Here is a 27,042-nt window from a genome sequence, read left to right as displayed (position 1 = left end):
ACAGTCGCACAGATCTTGTGCGAAATTAACAGCCCCAGAAGGGGCAGGTTCAGAGGTGAGGACAGGAAACGGAAGTGGCCCTCAGAGGCTGTTTAAGTCTTGTTGGCGCGCGGCACTAAAGCGAGTGCATGAGGGTTTGTGGCGTGACAGTCATCAGTGATTTTGAGGTGATGGCTTTGTTGGCTTTTGGGAATGACAGTTTGTGGGGTCAGTTGGTGGGGAATTAAAGAGTCTGGTGAATGGGTGTGCATGCGGGTCGGGGAGGGATGGAGGCTTCTGAGGTAGTCAGTTTTTAGATTCCTTGCTGCATTTTGTTGTCAAGTCCCAATAGTGTGTGTGCGTTTAGATTTTTTCCTCAGTCTCCCCAGAGATTTGCTAATTTTATTAGCCTTTCCAAACAACCAACTTTTGGCTTTGTTGATCCTCTCTGATGTACCTTTGTTTTCTCTTTCCCTAGTTCCTGCTATCTGTGCTATTTTCTCTTTTATCTAACTTCTTAAATTGATTGTTAATTCATTAATGTTCAGGCTTTCTTTGTTAAAAGGCATTTGAAAACACGAAATTCCCTTTAAGAGTCTCTTTAGTTGCATTCCACAAAATGTTATATACACCATCTTATTATTGAGCTTTGTGTTTAATTTTTCTCTTTTATTTATTCTTTACATTACTATAATGTTTTGGGAGGGTTGACATTTTAATTAAATTTTTTTATCCAGGGGTATGGTATGTCTGTGACTATTTTATATTTGTCAATTTTTTTACTTTTAAAATTTATAGGTGCAGCTCCTTAAAGAGTTTATTTTACATATTTTATATTTTTCTTGTTATCATTACTAATGGATTTTTTTTCCGTTTTCATTTGGTCATTATTTTACAGGGAAAAAACTGCTCTTGTAATTTTATCTTGTATCCAGGCCCTTATCAAATTACCCTATGACTTCTGGTAGAGTCTGGGGTAGGTTTTCTATGTATAAAATCATATCACTGGCAAAGAAAGCTACATTTTCATTTCTTTGCAATATTTATTCTGATTATTTTGTCTTCTATTGTGTGAGCTAGAGCCAGAAAAAACAATTTTGAGTTGTATCAGACATCCCTATCTTTTTACTAATTTTAATGGCAGTTACTTCCTTATTTTACTTTTTAGCATAGTATTTCAGGGATATGTTTTGTAAATGATTTTTGTGATATTTAAGTGATTTACTTCCTCCCTAATTTTAGTTTGAGTTTTTATTAGTAATGACTGCTGAATTGTGTCAAATGATTTTTTGGTGTAAGTTAAAAGCAACATGTTTCCTCCCCCCTCTAATTTGTTGATTTAATAAATATTATTAATGTTGAATCATCTTCTGGAAAGAAGAGGCTCAGAGCTTCTCCGCAGAAGAATTTAAGAGGGATTTTTCACCCTAAAATGGTGAAATAATTAAAGTGGGGCTTCCCTGATGGCGCAGTGGTGGAGAGTCCGCCTGCCAATGCAGGGGACACGGGTTCGTGCCCTGATCCGGGAAGATCCCACGTGCCGCGGAGCGGCTGGGCCCGTGAGCCATGGCCGCTGGGCCTGTGCGTCCGGAGCCTGTGCTCCGCAACGGGAGAGACCACAGCGGTGAGAGGCCCGCGTACCACAAAAAAAAAAAAAAAAAAAAAAAAAAAAAAAAATTAAAGTGGACAGAAGAGACCCCTTTCATTAAGATTACCAGGTTTCCAGGTTTTTTGCCTCCACAGTCACTCACCAGGACCCCATGGACAAGTCCTTCCCCTGCCTACCCCATGGGGCTTCAGCACCATTCACTGCCTCGCTTCCACCTTCTCCCCAAACCCAGATCTGCCGTGAACCTGGAATTGAGGGATGAGCTGGTTGGGTAAAGTGTGAAGCACCCCCTGTGGAGCCACCCAAGAGTAATAGACTCTGAGTTCATTAATGTGACTCCAAATATCATGATTGTTTCCACAATCTAACCTCACTAATACTCAGAGTGGGAGTTGCTGAACTTTGTGGGGCAAATGTGGAATGACAGTGATGACATGGATACTGTCCTTTTAGGATTTGTTGGTGTCTCTGTGGAGCTGTTGAACTTTCCGCATATTGGAGGCTGCAGGATCTTCCATTTATTCTGACTGCAGCCCACATACAAAGGCCTCTCCAGCTTTGGAAGCTGGGCTGGTACTCAGAGTCAACATGCCAGCTAATGGGAAATCACCCCAGAGGTTTCCTGCCCTGGTTCCAGGACAAACTGGCAGATCGTTTGAAGTAAGTAAGAGGAGCCTACTTTTTCCCATTAAAAAAAAAAATTAGACAAAAATTTTTATTTTTTAGACAAATTTTAACTTTGAGATAATTGTAGATTCAAATGCAATGTACTGATGTACTGTTTACCCAGTTTCCCTCATCATAGCATCTTGCAAAATCTTGGTATTGATACAGTATCACAACCAGGATATTGACATACAGAACATTTCCTTTACCACAAGGATCTCTCATGTTGCCCTTTAATAGTCACACCCACTTCCCTCCTCCCCCTCTCCCTCCTTAACCCCTGGCAACTAATAATCTGTGCTCCAGTTCTATAATTTTGTTATTTCAAGAGTGTTATATATGTAGAATCATACAGTATGTAACCTTTTGGGACTGGCTTTTTTTACTCAGCATAATTCTCTGGAGATTCATCCAGATTGTTGCATATATGAATAGTTTGTTCCTTTTTACTGCTGAATAGCATTCCATGGTATGGATTTACCACAGTTTGCTTAACCAGTCACTAGTTGAAGGACATCTTGGTTGTTTCCAGTTTTTGACTTTTATGAATAAGGATGCTGTGATTGTTAAGATTTTTGTATCGAAGGAATGCACATGAGTGCAATTGCTGGATTGTATGCTAAGAGCATTAAAACAATTAAGTGACCTAATTTTTAGTAGTTCTAGATTTACAGAATAATTGAGATGGTAGTATTAGTGTGGTACCTTTGTTACAATTAACCAATATTGATAGTTTACAGTAAGGTTTACTCTTTGTGTTACACATTCTATGTGTTTTGACAAATACATAATGACATATATGCACCATTACAGTTCATACAGAACAGTTTCATCTGTGCTTTAGCTATTCATTCATCTTTCCTCTCCCCCTGCCTGAAACTCTGGCAACCACTCTTTTTTACTGTCTCTATAGCTTTGCCGTTTCTAAAATGTCATATAGTTGGAATCATACAGTCTGTGGCCTTTTCAGATAGGCTTCTTTCACTCAGCAATTTGCATTCAAGTTTCCTCCATGTCTTTTTATGGCTTGATAGTGAGTGATAGCTCACTTATGTTTATCATTGAATAATATTCCATTGTATGGATGTACCACAGTTTGCTTATCCATTCACCTATTGAAGGACACCTTGGTTGTTTCCAGTGTGCAGTGATTATGAATAAAGCTGCTATAAACATGTATGTACAGGTTATGGTGTAGACATAAGTTTTCCATTCATTTGGGTAAATGACTAGGAGTACAATTGTGGGTCATATGGTAAGACTTTGTAAGAAACTACCAAACTGTCTTCCACAGTTTTTCATCATTTTCATTTTCACCAGCAATGAATGAACATTCTTGTTGCTTCACATCTTTGCCAGGATTTGGTACTGTCAGTATTTTTGGATTTTAACCATTGTAATAAGTGTGTAGTGGTATCTTATTGTTGTTTTAATTTGAAATTCCATAATGAAAAATGATGTTGGACATGGTTTTACATGCTTATTTCCCATCCGTATATTTTCTTTGGTCAAGTGTCTATTCAGATCTTTTGCCCATTTTGTAATGGGGTTGATTGTTTCCTTATTGTTGATTTTTAAGAGTTCTTTGTACATTTTATTTTATTATTTTAATTTTTTAAAAAAAATTTATTTATTTATTTATTGACTGTGTTGGGTGGGTCTTAGTTGCGGCACGTGGGATCTTCCCTTGCAGTGCGTGGGTTCTCTGTTGGGGTGCATGGGCTTCCCTCTAGTTGTGGTGTGTGGGCTCCAGAGTGCATGGGCTCTGTAGTTGTGGCACACTGGCTCCAGAGCGCATGGGCTCGGTAGTTGCAGCACGTGGGCTTATTTGCCCACGTCGGCAAATAAGATCCCAGCATGTGGGATCTTAGTTCCCTGACCAGGGATCAAACTGGCGTGCCCTGAATTGTAAGATGGATTTTTAACCACTGGACCACGGGGCAAGTCCCTCTTTGTATATTTTTAAATACAAGTCATTTTATCAGATATGTGTTGTGCAAGTATTTTCTCCTGTTCTGGGCTTGTCTCTTTATTCTCTTAATAGTGTCTTTCACAGAGCAGAATTTTAAAATTTTAATAAAGTCCAACTTATCAGTTTTTCTTTCAAGTAACGTACTTTTGGTGTTATATTTTAAAACATTGGCAAACCCAAAGTCACTTAGATTTTCTCCTGTTATTTGCAGAAGTTTTCTTTCTTTCTTTTTTTATTGGCCATGCTGTGCAGCTTGTGGGATTTCAGTTCCCTGACCAAGGATTGAACCTGGGCCATAGTAGTGAAAGTATGGAATCCTAACCACTAGGCCACCAGGGAACTCCCTATTTGCAGAAGTTTTATATTTTTGCATTTTGCCTATAAGTCTAAGATGCATTTAGAGTTAATTTTTGTGAAAGTTGTCAGGACTATGTCTAGATATTTTCTTTTTGCATATGGATATCAAATTGTTTCAACACCATTTATTGAAAAGGCTGTCCTTTCTCCATTGAATCGTTTTTGTTCCTTTGTCAAAGATCAGTTGTCTATATTTGTGTGGGTCTATTTTCTGGCTCTCTATTTGTTGCTTTGATAAATTTGTCTATTTTTTACCAATACCATACTTTTATTTATTTATTTATTTTTAAATTGAGGTATAATTGACATACAATATTATATTTGTTTCAGATATACAACATAGTGATTTGATATTTGTATGTATTGTTAAATGATCACCATGATAAGTCTAGTTGACATCCATCACCATACATAGTTACAGAATTGTTTTTTCTTGTGACGAGAACTTTTAAGATTTACTCTCTTAGCAGCTTTCAGATATGCAATATAATATTATTAACTATAGTCACCATGCCTGTACATTACATCCCCATGACTTATTTATTTATTTATTTATTTATTTTTTTGTGGTACGCAGGCCTCTCACTGTTGTGGCCCCTCCCATTGCGGAGCGCAGGCTCCAGACGCACAGGCTCAGCAGCCATGGCTCATGGGCCCAGCCGCTCCGCGGCACATGGGATCTTCCCGGGCCAGGGCACGAACCCGCGTCCCCTGCATCGACAGGCGGACTCTCAACCACTGCGCCACCAGGGAAGCCCCTATTTATTTTTTAACTGGAAGTTTGTACCTTTTGACTCCCTTCACCCATTTTACCCTCTCCTCTCACCTCTGGCAACCGCCAATCTCTTCTCTATATCTATGAGTTTGTTTTTTTTGTTTGTTTTGTTTTGTTTTAGATTCCACATATAAATGAGATCATACACTATTTGTCTTTCTCTGCCTGATATATTTCACTTAGTCTAATGCCCTCAAGGTCCATCCAAGTTGTTGTAAACAGCAGGATGTCTTTCTTACTCATGGCTGAATAATATTCCATTGTGTATGTGTGTATATCTGTATCTATATCTCTATCTATCTCACATTTTCATTATCCATTCATCCATTGGATGGACACTTAGGTTGCTTCCATATCTTGCCTATTGTAAACAATGCTGCATTGAACATGGGAGTGCACATATCTTTTCAAGTTAGTATTTTCATTTTCTTCAGATAAATACTCAGAAGTGAAATTGCTGTATCATATGGTAGTTCTATTTTTAATTTTTTGAGGAGCTTCCATGCTATTTTCCATGATGGCTGCACCAATTTGCATTCTCACCAACAGTGCACAAGCGTTCTCTTTTCTCTATATCCTCACCAACAATTGTTACTTGTCATCCTTTTGATAATAGGTATTCTAACAGGTGTAAGGTGATAGCTCACTGTGGTTTTGATTCACATTTCACTGATGATTAGTGATGTTGAGCATCTTTTCATATACCTATTAGCCATTGCTATGTCTTCTTTGGAGAAATGTCTATTCAGATCCTCAGTCCATTTTTAAATTGGATTGTTTCTTGCTATTGAGCTGTATGAGTTCTTTATATATTTTGGATATTAACCCTTTATCAGATATATAATTTGCAAATATTTTCTCCCATTCAGTAGGTTGCCTTTTCATTTTGTTGATGGTTTCCTTTGCTGTGCAGAAGCATTTTAGTTTGATGTAGTCCCACTTGTTTATTTTTGCTTTTATTGCCTTTGCTTTTGGAGTCAGATCCAAAAAAATCATTGCTAGGACTGATGTCAAGGAACTTACTGCCTATGCTTTCTATGAGTTTTATGGTTTCAGCTCTTACATTCAACTCTTTAATTCATTTTGAGTTAATTTTTTATATGTGTAAGATAGTAATCCAGTTTCATTTTTTGCATGTGGCTGTCCAGTTTTCCCAACACTATTTTTTGGAGATATTGTCCTTTTCCCATTGTATATTCTTGGATCCTTTGTCATAAATTAATTGACCATATATACATGGGTTTATCTCTGGGCTCTTTATTCTGTTCTGTTGTTGTTTGTGTCTGTTTTTATGCCAATACCATACTGGTTTTTTTTTTTCACTAAATTTATTTATTTATTTTTTAATTGAAGTGTAGTTGATTTAAAATGTTGTATTAGTTTCAGTGTACAGCACAGTGATTCAGTTATATATATGTATATAATTTCTTAGATTCTTTTCCCTTATAAGTTATTACAAAATATTGAGTATAGTTCCCTGTGCTATACAGTAGGTACTTGTTGGTTATCTATTTTATGTAGATAGTAGTGTGTATATGTTAATCCCAAACTCCTAATTTATCCCTTCCCCCTTTCCCCTTTGGTAAAGAGGAGGTAACCATAAGTAACCATAAGGTAACCATAATTTTGTTTCATGTGTCTGTGAGTCTGTTTCTGTTTTGTAAATAAGTTAATTTGTATCTGTCTTTTTTTGTTTTTTGGCTGCGCCACCAGGCTTTCTTCAATCCCCACCAGGGATTGAACCCAGGCCACGGCAGTGAAAGCGGTGAATCCTAACCACTAGGCCACCAGGGAACTCCCTGTATCTTTTTTTAGATTCCACATATAAATGATATCATATGATATTTGTCTTTGTCTGGCTTACTTCACTTAGTATGATAATCTCCAGGTCCATCTGTGTTGCTGCAAATGGCATTATCTGATTCTTTTTATCTGGCTGAGTAATATTCCATTGTATATATATACTACATCTTCTTTATCCATTCTTCTGTCGATGGACATTTAGGTTGCTTCCATGTCTTGGCTATTGTAAATAGTGCTGCAATGAACATTGGTGTGCATGTAACTTTTTGAGTTATAGTTTTTCTCCCATACTGTTTTGATTACTGTAGCTTTGTAATATATAGTTGACCTTTGAACAACACAGGTTTGAACTGTGTGGATCCACTTATATGTGGATTATTTTCAATAGTAAATACTACAGTACTACACGATCTACAGTTGGTTGAATCTGTGGATACAGAGAAACTGGGGATAAGGAGGAACCAAGTATACGGTGGGCCAACTATAAGTTATACATGGACTTCCAACTGCGCAGAGGGTCAATGCCCCTAATCCCTCATTGTTCAAGGGTTTTAAATCAGATAGTGTAATGCCTCCAGCTTTGTTCTTCTTTCTCAAGATTGTTAGTGTGTTGCAGTATTTAACTTACTGCAAGAAGTGAACTTACTGCAAATAAGTAAACAACAATTTAACTTACTGCAACTTTTAGTTTTGTTAGGTTTATGCTTAAGTGTTTCATACTCCTGAGTAATTATCAATGGTTTCATATTTTTTATTTTGGAGTCCATGTTTTCATTGCTAACATATAGAAAAACACTTGGTTTTTGTATGTTTTTCTATGCTTTCTATGACCTTTTCATCTGGAAATAGGGACAGTTTAATTTCTTCCTTTTTATTCTGTATGTCTTTCATTTCCATTTCTTGCCTTGTTGTAATGGTTAGAACTTCCAGCACTATGTTGAATAACAGTCGTGAGAATAGACATCCTTTCCTTGCTCTTGGTCTTCAGTCTTTTATCATGAAGTATAATGTTAGCTGTAGTTTTGTTTTAGATGCTGTTTATCAAATTGAGGGTGTTCCTCTGTATTTCTCTTTCTATTCTGGTTTTTGCAGGAATGAGTGTTGGATTTCTTCAAGTGCTTTTTCTATATTTATTGATACAATCATGTGATTTAAAAAATCCTGTTAACATGGTGGAGTATATGGATTGATTTTTGAATATTGAACCTGTCTTGCATCCCTGGAATAAACCCTAATTGGTCATGGTATATAATTCCTTTAATATATTAATGAATTATAGTTGCTAATATTTTGTCAAGAAATTTTGCTTCTATATTCATGAGTGATATTGGTGTGTAGTTTTCTTTTTTGTACTATATTCATCCAGTTTTTTAATCAGGGAATGTGTTAGTTTCATGTGGTTGCTGCAACAAATTATCACAAACTTAGTGGCTTAAAATAGCAGAAATTGGGCTTCCCTGGTGGCGCAGTGGTTGAGAATCCGCCTGCCGATGCAGGGGATACGGGTTCGTGCCCCGGTCCGGGAAGATCCCACATGCTGCGGAGCAGCTGGGCCCGTGAGCCATGGCCGCTGAGCCTGCACATCCGGAGCCTGTGCCCTGCAACGGGAGAGGCCACAACAGTGAGAGGCCCGCATACCACAAAAAAAAAAAAAAAAAAATAGCAGAAATTTATTCTCTCATAGTTCTAAAGGCCAGAAATCAAAATAAGCATCACTGGGCCAAAATCAAGGTGTTGACAGGGCTTTACTCCCTGCAGAGGCTCCGGGGGAGAATCTGTTTCTTGCCTCTTCCAGCTTTTGGAGGCTGCAGCTATTCCTTGGATTGTGACTTCATCCCTTCATTCTTCATGGCCAGCATCTTCAAATATCTCTCTACTGTCTTCATATCACTGCCTCTGTGTGCATCAAATCTTCTTTTGCCTCCCTCTTTTAAGAATACATGTGATCACATTTAGAACCCACGTGGATAACATAAGATACTCTCCTTATCAGAAGATCCTTAATCACATCTGCAAAGACCTTTTTATTTTTGCCATGTAAGGTGATATTCATAGATTCCAAGGATTAGGATGTGGATATCTTTTGGGGGCCCCCTTTCACCTATCCTAGGAAAATACTAGCTTCATAGAATGAGTTTGAAAGAATTACCTCCTCTTCTGTTTGCTGTAAGAGATTATATAATTGTGTTAATTCTTCGTTAAACGTTTGGTAAAATTCTCCAGGGAAACCATCTGGCCAGAGATATCTTTTTTTTGGGTGAGTTTTATTTTTTATTTTAAAAAACTTTTATTGGCATATAGTTGATTTAAAATGTTGTGTTAGTTTCTGCTGTACAGCAAAGTGAATCAGTTATACATATACATGTATCCATTCTTTTTAGATTCTTTTATGAGTTTTAAATTATGGATACATTTTCCTTAATAGTACAGGGCTACTTAAATTATCTATTTCATATTGGATGACTTGTGGTCATTTGTGTTTTTTGAAGAATTGGTTCATTTCATCTAAGTTATAAGTGTAGAATTGTTCATAGTAATTTCTCTTTTGATGTCTGCTGGGTCTGTAGTGATATTCTTTGTTTCATTCCTGATATTGGTAATTTGTGTCCTCTCTCTTTTTTTTGGTCAGTCTTATTAAAAGTTTATCAATTTTATTGATATTTTCAAAGAACCAGCTCTTCATTTAATCAATTTTTATCTATTGTTTTTCTGCTCAGCTTCATTAATTTCTGTTCTTTTCTATTATTTTCTTCCCTCTGTGTGCTCTATGTTTATTTTGGTCTTTTTTTTTCTTTATTTTTAAATTGAAATATAATTGGCATATAACATTATGTAAGTTTAAAGTGACAATGTGTTAGGAGTTCCCTGGTGGCCTAGTGGTTAGGATTCCAGGCTTTCACTGCTGCAGCCTGGGTTCAGTCCCTGATGGGGGAGCTGAGATCCTGCAAGCTGCCCTGTGCAGCAAAAAAAAAACAAGTGACAATGTGTTGACTTGATACATTTATATACTATAATATGATTACCCGTGTAGCATTAGCAAACACCTCAATCACATCACATAATTATCATTTCTTTTTTGTGGCAGTAACAGTTAAGATCTAGTCTCTTAGCAACTTTGTATAATACAGTATTGTTGACTATAATTGCGATTCTGTTCATTAGTTCTCTTGGACTTATTTATCTACTAGTTCCAAGTTTGTATTCTTAACTTATCCTCAATATGGTCTTTTTTCTAGGTTTTTGGTGTGGGACCTTAAATATTTGATTTGAGACTTTCCTCTTTCAAATGTATGCATTTAGTGCTGTATATTTTCCTCTCAGCAATGCTTTAGATGTTTTCCACAAATTGTAAATATGTATGTTTTTCATTTTCATTCAGTTCAATGTATTTTTTGGATTTCCTTTGAGACTTCCTCTTTGAACCATGGATTATTTAGAAGTGTGTTGTTTCATTTCTAAGTGTATGGAAATTTTCTTGTTATCTTTCTGTTATTGATTTCTAGTTTGATTCCAGTGTAGTCAGAAAAAATACCTTGTATAATTTCAATTCTTCTAAAATTGTTGGGGTTTGTTTTATGGCCCAATATATACTATGTGTTCCATGGACACTTGAAAGAAATGTGTATTCTGCTGTTGTTGGGTGGTGTGTTATGTAAGTGTCAGTTAGATCCTGTTGAGTCATTGTGTTGTTGAGAATGCTCATTTTCTGTTTAGCTGTTCTGTAAATTGTTGAGAGAAGGGGTGTTGAAGTTTCCAACTATAATTTGTCTACTTTCAGTTTTATCAGCTTTTGCTTCTGTGTTTGCTGCATACACATTTAGAATTGCTTTGTTTTTCTTGATGGATTGACTTTTTAATCATTATATATCTCTCTTTGTGTCTGATAATTTTTTTTCTAAATTCTAATTTATCTGATATTAATATAGCTACTCATGCTTCTAGCTTTATTGAGGTATAGTGGACAATACTTCTGCTTTCTTTTAATTAATGTTTGCATGATATATCTTTTTCCATACTTTTTCCTTCAACTGCCTATATTGCTATATTTGAAGTGACTTTCTTTTAGATACTATACAGTTGAGTCATGTTTTTAATCCTTTCTATGAGTCTCTGTCTTTTACTTGGTGTAGTTAGACCATTCACATTTAATGAAATTAATGATATGTTAGGCCTACATTTACTATTTTTCTTTTCTGTTTGTTCTCTCTGCTTTGTCTTCTGTTTTATTTTTCCCTGTCTTCCTATCAGTTTCTTGAGCATATTTTAGAATTCCATTTTGATTTACACATAGTGTTTTTGAGTGTATTTCTTTGTGTAGCTCATTTAATGGTTGCTCTCGATATTACATTATATACACATAACTTATCATTGTCTATTGCTATCATCATTTTGACAGTTTGAGTGAAATGTAGAAACCTTGCCTCCCTTTAATCCCCTTTGCAGTTTCCTGTTTATCATTGTCTTAAATATCTTGTCTACATACATTTAGAACCAGATCAGTGTTAAAATTTTTTCCTTTAATTGTCAAACATAATTTAAAAACTCCAGAGGGGAAGGAAAGTCTATTGCACTTACCCACATTTTCATTTATTGTATTCTTTCTTACTTTGTGGTGTTCCAAGATTCTATATTTTATCTTTCATTTTCTGTGTAGGGAATTTCCTTTAGCCATTCTTTTAAGGTAAGTCTGCTGGTGACAAATTCTATTAGTTTTCCTTCATTTGAGAATGTCTTTATTTCTCCTTCATTCCTGAAGGATATTTTCATTAGATATAGGATTCTGTCTTGACAGTTCTTTTCTTTCAGCGCTTGAAAAATGTTATGCTACCTCCTATGGCATCTGTGGTTTCTGATGTGAAATCTTCTGTCATTCACATTGTTTTGTAAGGTGTTGTTTCTCTCTCATGGCTTTCAGTGCATATATTTTATTTTATTTTTATTATTATTATTTTTTTGCAGAACGCGGGCCTCTCACTGTTGTGGCCTCTCCCGTTGTGTAGCACAGGCTCTGGACGCGCAGGCTCAGTGGCCATGGCCCACGGGCCTAGCTGCTCCACAGCATGTGGGATCTTCCCGGACCGGGGCACGAACCCATGTCCCCTGCATCGGCAGGTGGATTCTTAACCACTGTGCCACCAGGGAAGCCCGGGAAATTGAACTTTTGTGTTACAGGAGAGGGTTCACTAAATTGTAAGGAATTCAGTGGATGACAGTGAAAAATCTTCCTTTTCACAATAAACGGTAATACTGTTTGGAGGCTGATGATTCTGGGCAATGCATGGCAACTTTTTCCTGATCAGTGCTCTACCCCTCTCCAGCTCTTCCTTCCCAGATATTCCAAAAAAGAGTTAGAGATGGCCACATCTCCAGCCAGTTTTTATTTGTTCATTTATTTACTTATTAATTTTGTTTTCCTGTGGTTTTTAGGGAGCTTCTAAGTATAAATAGACAAATATTAGGATAAAAGGACGGGAAATAAAAAGAATAAGATATCAAAATAAGTTTTAGAATGTAGGCATGTTGGTCAACAATCCTACACAATTAGAAACTTCAAAGTCTAGATTTATCTCTGATATTCTGGGACTACATAACAGAGTTAGAAGTCCAATCAAACACATGAATTTCAATGCCCCCACAGAGAAATCGATAATTCCTCTATAGCAAAGATTTCCTGATACTTGAGAGTTAAGAAATCTTTTGATGGATCTTCATATGGATGATGGAAACAGTATCTTCAATTACAACTTTGTCATAAATGCTATTACAGGACTCATATGGCTCTTTCTCTTTTTGAAATTTTTTTTCATTCAGTGTTTAAGTAAGATTAAAACCTATAAGATTTTGCTTACAGTTAATGAGTGATAAGAGAAAGGGTGAACATAAATTATCCTCTGGGTAATTAAAATGCATCTGACCCAAAGTCAAGTTACTCAGTGATATACCAGTTACTTTGTGTGGGCTTAAGAGTTTTTGACCAAAATACTTCTAAACAAAACATGCCATCTGAGAGCATAGGGATACTGGGTACATAAAATACTACATACGAAAGTTGATGGAAGGTAGTTGTGTCAGACCGTTAGATACTTTTTTTTACAATTTAAGTATAGTTGATTTACAATGTTGTGTTAGTTTCTGGTGTACAGCAAAGTGATTCGGTTATATATATATTATATATATTATATATATATGCTTTTTCATTATAGGTTACTACAAGATATTGAATATAGTTCCCTTTGCTATACAGTAGGACCTTATTTATCTATTTTATATATAAGACCTTTAGATTCTTTAGGCTTCTAACAGTTGGTTGCCATATGCAGGGACTTTGCAACCAGTTCGGCGTTATTTTCTCTCTTGACTTTTCTGAGTTAGACAGTTTTAACTCACACCCACTAAGCAGGATTAAAGAGACACTTTAAAATAAAGATTAGTTGGAAAACATAAAGCAATCCTACATCCCAGTAGAATTTTAGTTGAATTAAATTGAAAGAGAAATGCAATGATTATTGCACGTATTGTTCTTGTCTACGTCTGTTGAGTAGAATTTGCATTCCAAGTGTTTTCATCTTCACCATCATTGAGTCCTTAATCTGTCTCCCTTCCTTTTTGAAGTCTTCCCCATGCTTTTCTGACACTCCTTTCTGGCTGGTTCTCTTTTTTTCTGAGTTGCTAGATGGTGCACAATTTGAGAGTTCTGATGATGTTGTTATCAAAGAAGTCTGTGCAGGAGGAGCATTACCAAATAAGAAATTGCTAATCAATGTCCAGATGATGTGGCATGGATAAAGTACCATCCCCAACAGTGTCCAAATGTCTCCACTGGAAGAGTGCACCATGGATGTAGTTGGTCTTTCTGCCTGTGCAGTAAACTGCCATGCTTTTTCTCAAGGAGCATCCAGAGGGAACTGATTTATAAAGGAAGAACCATCAAGAAGACAGAATTGAATTATTACAATAATGTTTCTTTCTCTAGCATAAGAATTCCTCTTGAATTCCACTTTTGCCTGTTGTCAGCAACATTCCATTCATGATGCCCAAAGATATCAAGAGAGTTCCGCTTTTTGCAATTCAGACATAGCTTACTATTTTTCAGGCCCTTAAACAAGTATGGCCTTCTTTTGGGTCATTTTATAGAGAGGAGCTAGAAATGTTTGCAGATGTGGACGATGCATCCTGCAAAATCCACGTAACCCGATCATGGGCTGTGTTTCTTCTTAGTACCAAAGGTAGGCAACAACAGTTCATTTTTTGTTGCCTGTGGAATGTCATGTGTGGCTCCTGCCAAGGGTGTTCCTAAGAATTTCACCATTTGAGTGGGCCCTTAGATTTTTGTTGGATTTATCAACTAGCTTCTGTTGATCTTATGTGTCACTATTGCATTTAAGTCAGTCCTAGCTCGATCTTCAGTTTCCAATATTATGATATCATCAATGTAGTACATTATTATACTTGGGACCTGCATTAAGTCTAAATCCCTTCTAACCAAATTATGACAGTTGAATTATGACAGCTGTTGAATTCAAATAACATTTTGGCAGTACAGTAAATGTAAATTAGGATCTTTCCCACATGAAAGCAAACTGTAGTTGACTCTTCCTATATTGAGATAGGGAAAAAAGCATTTGCAGGATCAGTCACTGAGAACCAGTCTCTTTAGCTTCCTGTATTTTTCCACTGTTGAAACCATATCAGGAAGTACTGATACTATTAGGTGATACTAATTTATTTAAGCCTTGATAATCTGCTGTTAGTCTCCCTGAGCCATCCGCCCTTTTCATGGGCCACTCAGGGCTATTCTAAGAGAATTTGATGGACCAGCACTCCAGCTTCTAACATGTCATTAATTAAAATGGTAACATTTTTTGTCCACCACATTTTCTACACTGCTTCAAAATAAAACTTGTATGAGCTTGGGCAATTATAAAAATTCTCATTTATCATGTGCAATTAATACTGGCCAAGGGATGAACTTATATTCCTCTTGTTTTACAATACTACATAGGAGAAGTATTCCCCAGTCAGACATAAATATCCATCTCAGGAATACATTTAGATGAAGGAGGTGTACTTCACATAAAGTCTATTCAAATATTCCCATTTTCATGCAGATTTTCACCTTAATTCCATCAACTGTTGCATCCCTATATCCTTTTAATCTAACTGTGACCCCGGTTAGGACTTGACCAACAGATTTTGGAATCACAGTGCGTAATTCTTCCATGTCAAAGAGTCCCAGAAAACTTTCTTCTCTGCCCTCTGGCCATTTACCCACATATGTACATATGGCCTTTGGGTACTCAGCTGGGTGTTGAGCCTGGCTGGAGACTAAGATAAACCTTGAGTCCATACTGATAGTAAATGTATGAACGAGGGAGAAAGGAAAGCTCTTCCTTAAGGTCTAATGGCAACTAGTAATGTGGAAAGAATGATGGAGTTAGAAAAATAATCTTTTGCAACCATTCTAGTTAGTAATAATTAAGCCAAGCAAGAATCATTGATGGATGCCAAAGCTATTGGATGAAAGTTTAATGAGGAACAACACATTTACATAGTTTCAAGGTATGTTCCTACACATTGCTCATTAATTACATAGGGAAAATTGGTAACTTTACAATGGAGAAACCTGACAGACACTACCTTAACTAAATGATCAGAAACATAAAAAATTTACTTTGAAGAGTCCTCATAATCTCATCTTCTGGAGATAAACAGTCTTAACAGTTCAGTAAATATCCCTCATGAATTCTGAAGTTTTTCTGGATATGACTGTCTGATTGATTGTTCCAGAGACATTTGTTGAGAAGAGTATCCTTTCCCAACTGAATATTCTTTTTTTAACATCTTTATTGGAGTGTAATTGCTTTACAATGTTGTATTAGTTTCTCCTATATAACAAAGTGAATCAGCAATACGTATACATATATCCCCATATCTCCTCCCTCTTGCGTCTCCCTCCTACCCTCCCTATCCCACCCCTCTAGGTGGTCACAAAGCACCGAGCTGATCTCCCTGTGCGATGTGACTGCTTCCCACTAGCTATCTATTTTACATTTGGTAGTGTATATATGTCAGTGCTACTCTCTCACTTCATCCCACCTTACCCTTCCCCCTCCCCGTGTCCTCAAGTCTATTCTCTACGTCTGTGTCTTTATTCCTGTCCTGCCCCTAGGTTCTTCAGAACCTTTTTTTTTTTAGATTCCATATATATGTGTTAGCATACAGTATTTGTTTTTCTCTTTCTGACTTACTTCACTCTGTATGACAGTCCCTAGGTCCATGCACCTCACTACAAATAACTCAGTTTCATTTCTTTTTATTGCTGAGTAATAGTCCATTGTATATATTTGCCACATCTTCTTTATCCATTCATCTGTCGATGGACACTTAGGTTGCTTCCATGTCCTGGCTACTGTAAATAGTGCTGCAATGAACATTGTGGTACATGACTCTTTTTGAATTATGGTTTTCTCAGGGTATGTGCCCAGTAGTGGGATTGCTGGGTCGTATGGTAGTTCTATTTTTAGTTTTTTAAGGAACCTCCATACTGTTCTCCATAGTGGCTGTATCAATATACATTCCCACCAACAGTGCAGGAGGGTTCCCTTTTCTCCACACCCTCCCCAGCATTTATTGTTTGTAGATCTTTTGATGATGGCCATTCTGACTGGTGTGAGGTGATATCTCATTGTAGTTTTGATTTGCATTTCTCTAATGATTAGTGATGCTGAGCATCCTTTCATATGGTTGTTGGCCATCTGTGTGTCTTCTTTGGATAAATGTCTATTTAGGTCTTCTGCCCATTTTTGGATTGGGTTGTTTGTTTTTTTGATATTGAGCTGCATGAGTTGTTTGTATATTTTGGAGATTAATCCTTTGTCAGTTGCTTCATTTGCAAATATTTTCTCCCATTCTGAGGGTTGTCTTTTCATCTTGTTTATGGTTTACTTTGCTGTGCAAAAGATTTGAAGTTTCATTAGGTCCCATTTATTTATTTTTGTTTTTATTTCCATTTCTCTAGGAGGTCCCCACTGAATATTCTTGACACCTTTGTCAGACATCAATTGATCATATATGTGTGAATCTATTTCTAAACTCTATTTTGTCTCATGGATATCTTTTTTAAAAAATTATTTATTTATTTTGGCTGCACCAGCTCTTAGTTGCAGAATGAGGGATCTTCGTTCTGGCATGCAGGATCTTTTTTTTTTTTTTAGTTGTGGCATGCGGACTTAGTTGCAGCATGCATGCGGGATCTAGTTCCCCAACCAGGAATTGAACCTGGGCCCCCTGCATTGGGAGCATGAAGTCTTACCCACTGGACCACCAGGGAAGTCCCTCTCATGTATATCTTTACAAAAATACTACACTGTTTTGAAAACTGTAGCTTTATAAGCCTTGAAATGAGGTAATGTAAGTCCTCTAAATTTTTTCTTCTTGTTCAAAATTGCTCTGGCTAAGTCTTTTGGTTTTATTTCTATGTTAATTTTAGAATCAGCTTGTCCATTTTTAGTTCTTAAATTTCTTTATTGATTGTGATCAATGTTGCTTGTAATATTTCAATTTTAAGGAATTTACCGAGATTGTTTTCTTTGTGCCCTAGTATGTGATCAAGTTTTGTGAATGTTTCATGTATACCTGAGAAAAAGTATATTCTGTATGATCTGGGTATAGTGTTTCTTTCTTTTGTTCTTCTCTCTCCCTTCCTCCTTCCCTGCCCCCCTCCCTTCTTCCCCCCCCTCCCTCCCTCTGTTTCTCTCTTTCTTTAAAAGTCTCCCATTAGAGAAAGCTTCTATTTCTTCTTGTATCTCTATAGTTTTCAGCTTATGTAGGCTTTTGCTGTGTTACTTTGTGCATAGATATTTATAAATATCTTTATTGTTATATCTTCATTGTGAGCAGGGCTTGTAACATTATGAAGTATCCTACTTTATCTTATATAATTCCTTTTGGAATTCTACTCTGTCTGGTATCAGGATTTCAATCTCTGCTTTTATATTGTTTTCATTTGGTAAATCTTTGCCCATCTTTTTAACTTTAGCCTTTTTGAAAGACCATTTTAAGCATGTCTCTTGTATACAGCATTGTGTTGGGTTCTGCTTTACAAGGCAATGTGAAAACCTTTTTCTTTTAATAGATGAAGTAAGCCCATTCACATTTATTTGTATTACTGTTTGGTAATATAAATAATACAAATATGTTCTCAGTTCTCTCATTTTATCTTATGATGTAATTACTGTGTGTATTTGTTATATTTACTGTGTTTCTTTTTCTATTGAGTGTTTCCTCTAAACTTTTTTTGGTAGTTAGGAAGACTTGTATTTTTATGCTGGTGGTTACCTTTGTGTTAATACTTTTTATAGTATTCTTAGTCAACCCTTTTATCTTTCTTTTTATTTACATATTTATTTATAAAATTATATATATTTAAGGTGTACAGCATGATGATTTGATATACATATGCAAAGTGAAATGATTCCTACAGTTAAGGTAATTAACATATCATCTCCTTACATAGTTACCATTTTTGTGTGTGATGAGTACACCTGAAATTTACTCTCTTAGTATATTTCCATTGTTCAATACAGTGTTAAGTATAGTCATCATGCTTGTATATTAGATCTCTAGACTTTATTTATCCTACATACATGTAACTTTATACTCTTTGACCAACATCTCTCCTCACTTCCCCCATACCCTTGGTAACCACCATTCTACTCTTTGCTTCTGAGTTTGACTTTTCAATTTTTTTTTTTAGATTCCACATATTAGTGAGATCATACAGTATTTGTCTTTCTGTCTGACTTATTTCACTTAGCATAATGTCCTCCAGGTTCATCCATGTTGTTGCAAATGGCAGGATTTCCTTCTTTCTCATGGCTGAATACTACTCCACTACATATATACCAGATCTTTTTTATCCATTCATCCACTGATGGACACTTAGGTTATTTCCATGTACTGGCTATTGCAGATAATGTCACAATGAACATGGGAGTGCAGATACCTATTCGGGATAGTGATTTCATTTCCTTTGGATATATACCCAGAAGCAGGACTGCTGGATCATACAGTAGTTCTAGTTTTAATTACTTGAGTAATTTTCACATTGTTTTCCATAATAGCTTTACCAATTTACCTTTTTAAAATTAATCTTTTACCATCTAATTTGTCTCTCATCTGTTACCTATACAGCAGTAAATGATCTTATTCAGTTTCCCCCTTTTTCTTTTTCTTCTCCTCCCATATTTTAGTTGTATTTTTTCTACTTTGTCAGAACACTTAATGTTTATATATTATCCTTCAACCCATGACCCCAGCCTTATTTTAGTCTTAGCTTTACCGTTAAATATATGAAATGCTTACTGTCAGTCCTTTTGCCAGAATCTTCCCATTCATTGTTTTTGGTTGAAGCTCATTGTTTAGTATAGTGCTATCCAGTAATACTTCCTTTGGTGATGGGAATGTTCTGTATCTGTGCTGTCCAGTACTGTCCAGTACTGTAACCAACCACATGTGGCTACTGAGCACTGGAAATGTGCCTAGTGTGACTGAGGAACTGAATTTTAAATTTTATTCCATTTTAATTCATCAAAATTTAAACTCAAATAGCCACATGTGGTTAGTGGCTACCATATTAAACAGTGCAGCTCTAGCACATTCCTTAGGATGGGCACACATATTCTGGCCTATTCAGAACTTTTTCTGACAGCCTTGATACTTGAAGGGTATCTTGGCTGGATATAATTTCCTTTATTTGTACTTTCTTTCCTTAAGTTTCTTGAATGTGCTGTTCTACTATAGCCTTGCTTTCTATGTTTTTTTTTAGAAATTGATGCTGATCTAATTATTTTGCCTGGAGGCCCTGAGGAATATTTTTCTTTGCCTTTAAATTCTAATAGCTTTAATTAGGATATATCTCAGAGTTGATTGTTCCAAGTCAATTTTACTTGGTACCCAGTGGGCCCTTTGATTGTGTTGAGGTTTGTTTTATGATCCAGGATATGGTCTAACTTGGTGAATATTCCATGTGTACTTAAAGAAACAGTTAATCTCAGTTTTTGAGTGAAATGTTCTACAATTCATTGGATGATTAGTGGTGTTCAGTTTTTCTGTATCCTTGTTGGTTTTCACTCATCACTAAGAGAGGTGATGAAAGTTGGCAGCCATATTTGTGGATTGTCCCATTTCTTCTTTCAGTTTTGCTTCATGTATTTCGAAGCTATATTGTTAGGGCAATCTCCCCCACACCCCTGTTCCCAGGGCTTCCCCATCTTGGTCCTCTACCTGGACAGTTGGGGCTTTCATCTCTATCCTGGCACTCACTTTCTGCAACTAGGTTTGCCCTTGAGGCCAAGTGGTGAGAGGTTAGGAAAAAGGCAATCGGGATCCTTCCCATACCCTTCAGACCACTATTCCTCTGGCCAAAGAAGAGGATTCCTCTCCCTTAGAGTTTGAGGGGCCTGCTGCTGCAAGGTTACATCTTTGGCACTGGGATTTACTTTGGGACAGGACTGCATGAGAAAGAAAAGAGGCTTTCTCTCATTTTCGCTGTCTCACAAGAGCCCCTACCACCCCCTTTTAGTCTTCATGTCATATTGGTGTACCTGCTGACTCTGTATTTGATACCTCTCTCAAGCTCTGTGTTCTCTTAGCCACCCAGTTTATTCTGGTGGCTTCAGCTAGTGCTGAAATGCTACTGCCTCTCCATCCTTCGTCTATCCTAGCCTCCTCTCACAGATCCAGCATCATATATGCACCTTCCAGCTGGACAACTCTATAAGTATGTGACATAAACACTCCAGCTCAGGTCTAAGATCTTTCTAAATTTCCCCTTCTGCCAACCCACTGTCTTTCTTGTTTTGCTAATCTCAATATTGTGGCACCAGCCTCAACCCAGCTGTTCATGCTTTTATCCTGGGAGTAATATTCTCTCCTTTTCTCCTACTTGACAGTACTCCTGTATAACTTATAAATCTAACTATATTGTGAGAAGGTCAGAAAATATTCTGATCATATAAAGAGTCAAGTATTTTGGAGATTGATGATCTATAGAAAAAAAAAAGTGAAAATCCCTCCACTGTCTGCCCCTGAATATCTCTATAGCCCTTTATCTCATGACAGCCCAAAGCACTGTTTTCCTGTCACACTGTGCTATTTGTAGTTCTCTAACTCACCATATGTGTTTCATGTCTTCTTGCCTTTTCTCATACTACTGCCCCATATTCGTGAGGGAGATTATATTCTTGTTTAAGGATTCAAAGCTCTACCTCCCCAATAACACAAGGTGGAATCTTATTCCATCCCTTGTGAAAGCCCATTGTACCCTGTACACATGTCCAGCACAGCTCCTGTAACATCTCATCGCAGGTGTGTGCTCACATATAGGCATACCTCTGAAATATTGGAGGTTTGGTTCCAGACCACTGCAATAAAGAAAATATTGCAAATAAAGTGAGACACATGAATTTTTTGGTTTCCCGGTGCATATAAAAGTTACATTGACATTATACTGTAGTCTATTAAGTGTGCAATAACATTATGTTTAAAAAAACCAATGTACATACGTTAATTTAAAAATACTTTGTTGCTTAGAAATGCTAACCATCCTCTGACAATGCGGAGTTGCCACAAACTTTCAACTTGTAAAAAACGTGATATCTGTGAAGCACAATAAAGTGAAGCACAGTAAAACACAGCATGCCTGTGCAAGTCTCCTTATTGGGGTATGAGCTACTTGAGAGCAGGCACTCTATCTTTGTTTCTCGGGCAATTGGGACAGGTCCAGGCACAGAGTGTTAACTCAGTAGTCAGTGGTCTTTTCTCCATGAATTGAAAAATTAATACACTAGCAGGAGTGTTCTGTGTTTTCCTCCCCCAAAGTATAGTATCAAGCAAGACAGGGTCAGGTTTCCAGTGCCAGCCAAAAATTGTCACTTGCTATCTGCTGCTACAAGGATGAAGTCACTAGCCACTGCAGTCGCTGACTTTCAACATACCCTGAAAGGAGTTCAGGGTGGAGATCAGGAATGAGGCACTCTGTGCTCTGGGAAAAACTGGCAGAGCAGGCCTTCAGATAGTTAGATATTTTCAGGAGAAAATTTTCTGAACTCAATTTCTTGCATCTTCTCATATCTAGCAAAGCACTAAAACCACTAATGGAGACATCTGCTCCTTCTGACTAGCAGCAACCTTCTACCAAGATGTGTGCTTAATTGCATGTACCCCTTTCACCCAAATCACATATATACTGACCTCCCCCCTTGCCTCTTCAGAGCAGTTCCTCAGAGCTATCTGAGAGGCTGTCTCCTGAGCTATAGTCCTCATTTTGCCCCAAATAAAACTAAACTCACAACTCTCAAGTTGTGTTTTTTTTTCAGTTGACACCATTGTAGCTTTTTCTAGTCAACTGTCAAAAGTGCTCTATTGAAAGAATTAGTTCCCACACATCTTTTCCATGTGTCCCATTCTGATCACTGCAGATTGTTGTTACAGGGATCTGTGTCATTTGAAGACGTGGCTGTGGATTTTACACGACAGGAGTGGTACAGACTGGACCCTGCCCAGAGGACCATGCACAAGGATGTGATGCTGGAGAACTACAGCAACCTGGCGTCTGTGGGTGAGGATTATTGTCCATGTAACTCCTGGTAGCATGTGTTTCCTTTCTTGGTTGCTTGCTGTAAACTGGGCAGCCTTTGCAGAGTTCAGTGATACTTTAGTTCTAGATTCAAGGGGTCACAGATGATTTATCAGTTTGGGGCACCAGGAAGAGTGTGTGTGTTCTTACTTCCCCCAATGAAAGGTTTCAATGGGCGCCCTTCCTTGTGCAGCTCATGAAGATGCACTTTTCTCCTCCATCAGAGGCCCTAAAGCTCAGACAACTTGGCCCACGTCCTGTGCCATTTCCCATTAACAGGCCTCTGCGTGGCCAAACCAGAGATGATCTTCAAGTTGGAGCGAGGGGAAGAACTGTGGATATTAGAGGAGGAATCCTCAGGCCATGGTTACCCAGGTGAGTGAGCAAAAACTAGGCATATGGAAAATAGGGGAAATAAGAGCTCAGGAATTCAGGTCAAAGGTTAAGTTTGGGCCATGTTTTTCAGGAATCTCTTTTCAGAGGTCCTTGCTCTTTGAAAATGACCGGAGAAAAAAAGAGAAAAAAAGGTCTATATGCTTTAGATACCTAAATCCTATATCCCAATATCATGCTCACACTTAAGTACTCTCTCCTATTTTATCTCAATTTTTGTAGTCATTTACCACTCTTATCTTTCCCTGCCTGCCTCAGCTTAGACATTTATTCTTAGCTAGTCTGTCTCTCTTTAGTATTCTCAATTGCCTTCCTTCTCTCCATTGCCTTGGATGCCTTCTGTTGTCAAGCAATCATTCATACATTCATTTAGTCATCTACCAAATCTTAAATAAGGTCAACTATATGCTGGTCACATTCTAGGTGTGGGGATCCAGTAGTGAATAAAGTAATATCTCTGTTCTCCTGGAGCTTGCAGTCTAATAAGGGAAAGAAACCAGAAACAAACAAATACACGGTGTTTGGTGGTGAAAAGAAAATCAATTCAAGATAAGAAGAATAGACAGTGATGGAGTTTGTGCTTTTGGGGAATGTGGTCAGAGAAGACTCTTTGGGGAAGTTAACATTAGTGCACCAACATCAGTGAGGTGAGAGAGACAGAGCCATGTGGAATTTTAGTATTCTGAGCAGAGGGAACAGTAAGTGCCAAGCCTAGTCTGAGCAATATATCATAGGAACAGCAAAGATGCTGGTGTGGCTTAAGGGTGGGTGGTGAGAGTGTTAAGAGGTGATATCAGAGAGTTAGCTGGGGGCTAAGTTATGTAGAATTTTTATAGGCTTTGTTAAGCATTTTAATTTTACACTGTGACAAGGGAAAGCCTATGTTGGGTTTTGAGTGAGAATGATATGATCTGATTTGTTTTTAAAGGCTCTCTCTCACTGCTGTGTGCCAACAATTCTGTTGGGAGTAATGCCCTCAGTCATGATAATGACGTTCAGCATCAGAAGATTCAAACTTTGGATCAAACTGTTCAATATGGGAAAGCCTTCTACAAGAGAACAGGCTTTGCTGGACATAAAAGAACACACACAGGAGAGAAAAACTTTGAATGTCATGAATGTGGGAAAACTTACTGCAGGAAATCAAATCTTATTGAACATCTGAGAATACACACAGGCGAGAGACCCTATAAATGTGGTGAATGTGCAAAAACCTTTAGTGCAAGATCATACCTCATTGCTCATCAGAAAACTCACACAGGGGAGAAGCCCTTTGAATGTAATGAATGTGGAAAATCTTTTGGCAGGAAGTCACAACTCATTCTGCATCGGAGAACACACACAGGAGAGAGACCCTATGAATGCACTGAGTGTGGGAAAACCTTTTCTGAGAAGGCAACCCTCATGATTCATCAGAGAACTCACACAGGGGAGAAACCCTATGAATGTGGCGAATGTGGGAAAACATTTCGCGTTAAGATATCCCTTACTCAACACCAGAGAACTCACACAGGGGAGAAACCCTATGAATGTGGTGATTGTGGGAAAAACTTTCGTGCAAAAAAATCCCTAAACCAACATCAAAGAATTCACACAGGAGAGAAACCCTATAAATGTGGTGAATGTGGGAAATTCTTCAGAATGAAGATGACTCTCAATAATCACCAGAGAACTCATACAGGTGAAAAACCCTATCAGTGTAACGAATGTGGGAAATCTTTCAGGGTGCACTCATCTCTCGGAATACATCAGCGAATTCACACAGGAGAGAAACCTTATGAATGTAATAAATGCGGTAATGCCTTCTATGTCAAAGCACGCCTCATTGAACATCAGAGAATGCATTCAGGAGAGAAACCCTATGAATGTAGTGAATGTGGAAAAATCTTCAGTATGAAGAAATCCCTGTGTCAACATCGGAGAACTCACGTAGGAGAGAAACTTGATGAATGAGGTGAATGCAGAAATGCCTTCTATGTGCAAGTATGCCTCATTGACACAGGAGAGAGACCCTTTGAATGTCAAGAATGTGGGAAAGCCTTCTGTCAGAAAGCACACCTCAGAGAACATCAGAGAACTCACTTAGGCCAGCCCTTGCCTTGTACTATGGAGAAAGCTTCTCTAAGAAGATTCCCCTCACCATTTGACCAAGCCCTTTCTGCCATCTGATTACTGGTGCACACAGAGTGCACTTGTAACAATTTGGCTCTTACATTGGTGTGAAAATTGTCCTGATCGCCTTAGGGAGTGGCTCATTGATGTTTTAATTTCATTTGGATTTCCCTAATTAGTGGTGAGGTTGAACATTGGCTTACCTGTTGACTGGCCATTTGTTTTATTTCGTCTGTGCAATGACTGTTCATATCCTTTGCTCATTGTTTTCTAATGGGCTGTTTATCTTTTACTTCTTGGTTTAAATGTTGTATTTCTTGTTTTTTTTAATATATGAAAGTATAAAAATCATTTTTCAGTCATGTGTGTTGCAAATATCTCCTGTGACTGGTTCTTTAATTTTTTTAACTCTTTTTTTCTGCCGAGGTTTTATGTTTTCATATTATTGGTTTCAAGGTGATAATATTCTCCTATACTTTCCTCTAAAGTGAAGGTTTCACTTTCAACATTTAGAATTTTAATCTACCCTAATTTTTTTCTGTGTAATATGAAGTCTACAATGTATAATGCTGTATTTCTTTTAAATACTTTACATCAGTGGTATCACACTATTTTTAAACTTATGCAACTTGCTTTTTTTCACGAAATGTTACATTTCCAAGATCTATACATGTTGATAAATATATTTATTTCTCTCCATTCCCCTAGTGAAAGACAATTGTATAGTTTTTGTGTTTAGTGTTTACATCTAGAAGTGGAAATGATGGGTCTGGGGTGTAGACAGTATGCCAGTTATTAATCTATTGTGCTTCAGCTCCAAACCTACCCTTCTATACTGGGCTTTGTGATGCTGGGGCCATGACTCTACAGAACACATTTCTGTCTTGCCAGCTGCTATTCCCTGTTGGGTCTTACCAGTAAGAGATACTAAATGTAAATATTGAGCCTGCGGAAGGAAGAAGGGACTTGCTCCTTTTTTCCTTCTGGTTGGCTCCCTGTTCATCTGAGTGTCAGCCCAGCATTGCTTCTTCACTTGGGCAGCAGCAGTTCCTCATGATAGCAGCAGTTTAATCTAGTTTGCACTTTTCCAGCACTAACAGCTTTAGGGTACCCCACCCCCTCAGAGACCTGGCAGCATCTGGCTGGTGCCACCTCCTTAGAGGTATGAATCCCAGTCACATGAGACCCCACTTCCAACCTTCTATTTTCAATAATTCCAACTTCTTCCCTTGTTACCCTAGGCCAGCTGCTTTCTGCAGTTGCTACCTCCATGATAATTTTAATGTTCTCTTTTTGTCTTTTAAGTTATGTGGTTAACAACTTCATCAGTAGTTAAAAATTCATTATAAGTTCTCTCTGTTAAAATAATCAGTATGGTTTCTGTCTCCTAACTGGGTTCTGATTGATATAGAAGTTTTTCAACTTGACTAAATTTTAAAGTTAAAAAAATTGCACTAATTTACACTCTCATGAGCAGTTTTAGAAAAAGTTTACATTTTCCCACATATTCACCAGGACTTATCTTTTTTTAAAAAATTGTTGCTGATCTGAATGGTATAAAATGGCTTAAGCCCTCCCATCCATGAATATGGTTTGTCTTTTTATTTAACTCACCTTTTTTATTTTAAATAGTATTGTATGGTTTTCTCTAAGAAATTGTCTTTGAAAGTTAATCTTTTAATAGAAAATTTGCTCATATACATGTATATACATATATATTTTAAAATATTATGTATTAT

General features: G+C 37.3%; 1 protein-coding gene and 1 pseudogene across 1 annotated transcript; one reads left to right on the top strand and one right to left on the bottom strand.

The window, feature by feature from the left end:
* ZNF157 (zinc finger protein 157) lies at positions 1-25,646 on the top strand. The gene is made up of 5 exons (XM_067024156.1): positions 1-167; positions 2,042-2,248; positions 22,654-22,780; positions 23,078-23,173; positions 24,120-25,646. Exons 2-5 carry the CDS (start codon positions 2,177-2,179, stop codon positions 25,142-25,144), a joined length of 1,320 nt encoding a protein of 439 aa, XP_066880257.1. The 5' UTR covers positions 1-167; positions 2,042-2,176; the 3' UTR covers positions 25,145-25,646.
* LOC136793450 (UBX domain-containing protein 4 pseudogene) lies at positions 13,687-19,557 on the bottom strand (annotated as a pseudogene).
* Positions 25,647-27,042: the final 1,396 nt, after the last annotated feature.

The sequence above is a fragment of the Kogia breviceps genome, chromosome X (genome assembly GCF_026419965.1).
Source record: "Kogia breviceps isolate mKogBre1 chromosome X, mKogBre1 haplotype 1, whole genome shotgun sequence".
Classification (NCBI taxonomy): Eukaryota; Metazoa; Chordata; class Mammalia; order Artiodactyla; family Physeteridae; genus Kogia; species Kogia breviceps.
This window is presented reverse-complemented; position numbering and strand designations above follow the sequence as displayed.

Bases quoted from the DNA above. Each gene is read 5' to 3' on its own strand.
- ZNF157 (XM_067024156.1), top strand. From the start codon at position 2,177: ATGCCAGCTAATGGGAAATCACCCCAGAGGTTTCCTGCCCTGGTTCCA. The intron at 2,249-22,653 runs GTAAGTAAGAGG...TTGTTGTTACAG, and splicing joins AAACTGGCAGATCGTTTGAA to GGATCTGTGTCATTTGAAGA. The intron at 22,781-23,077 runs GTGAGGATTATT...TCCCATTAACAG, and splicing joins CAGCAACCTGGCGTCTGTGG to GCCTCTGCGTGGCCAAACCA.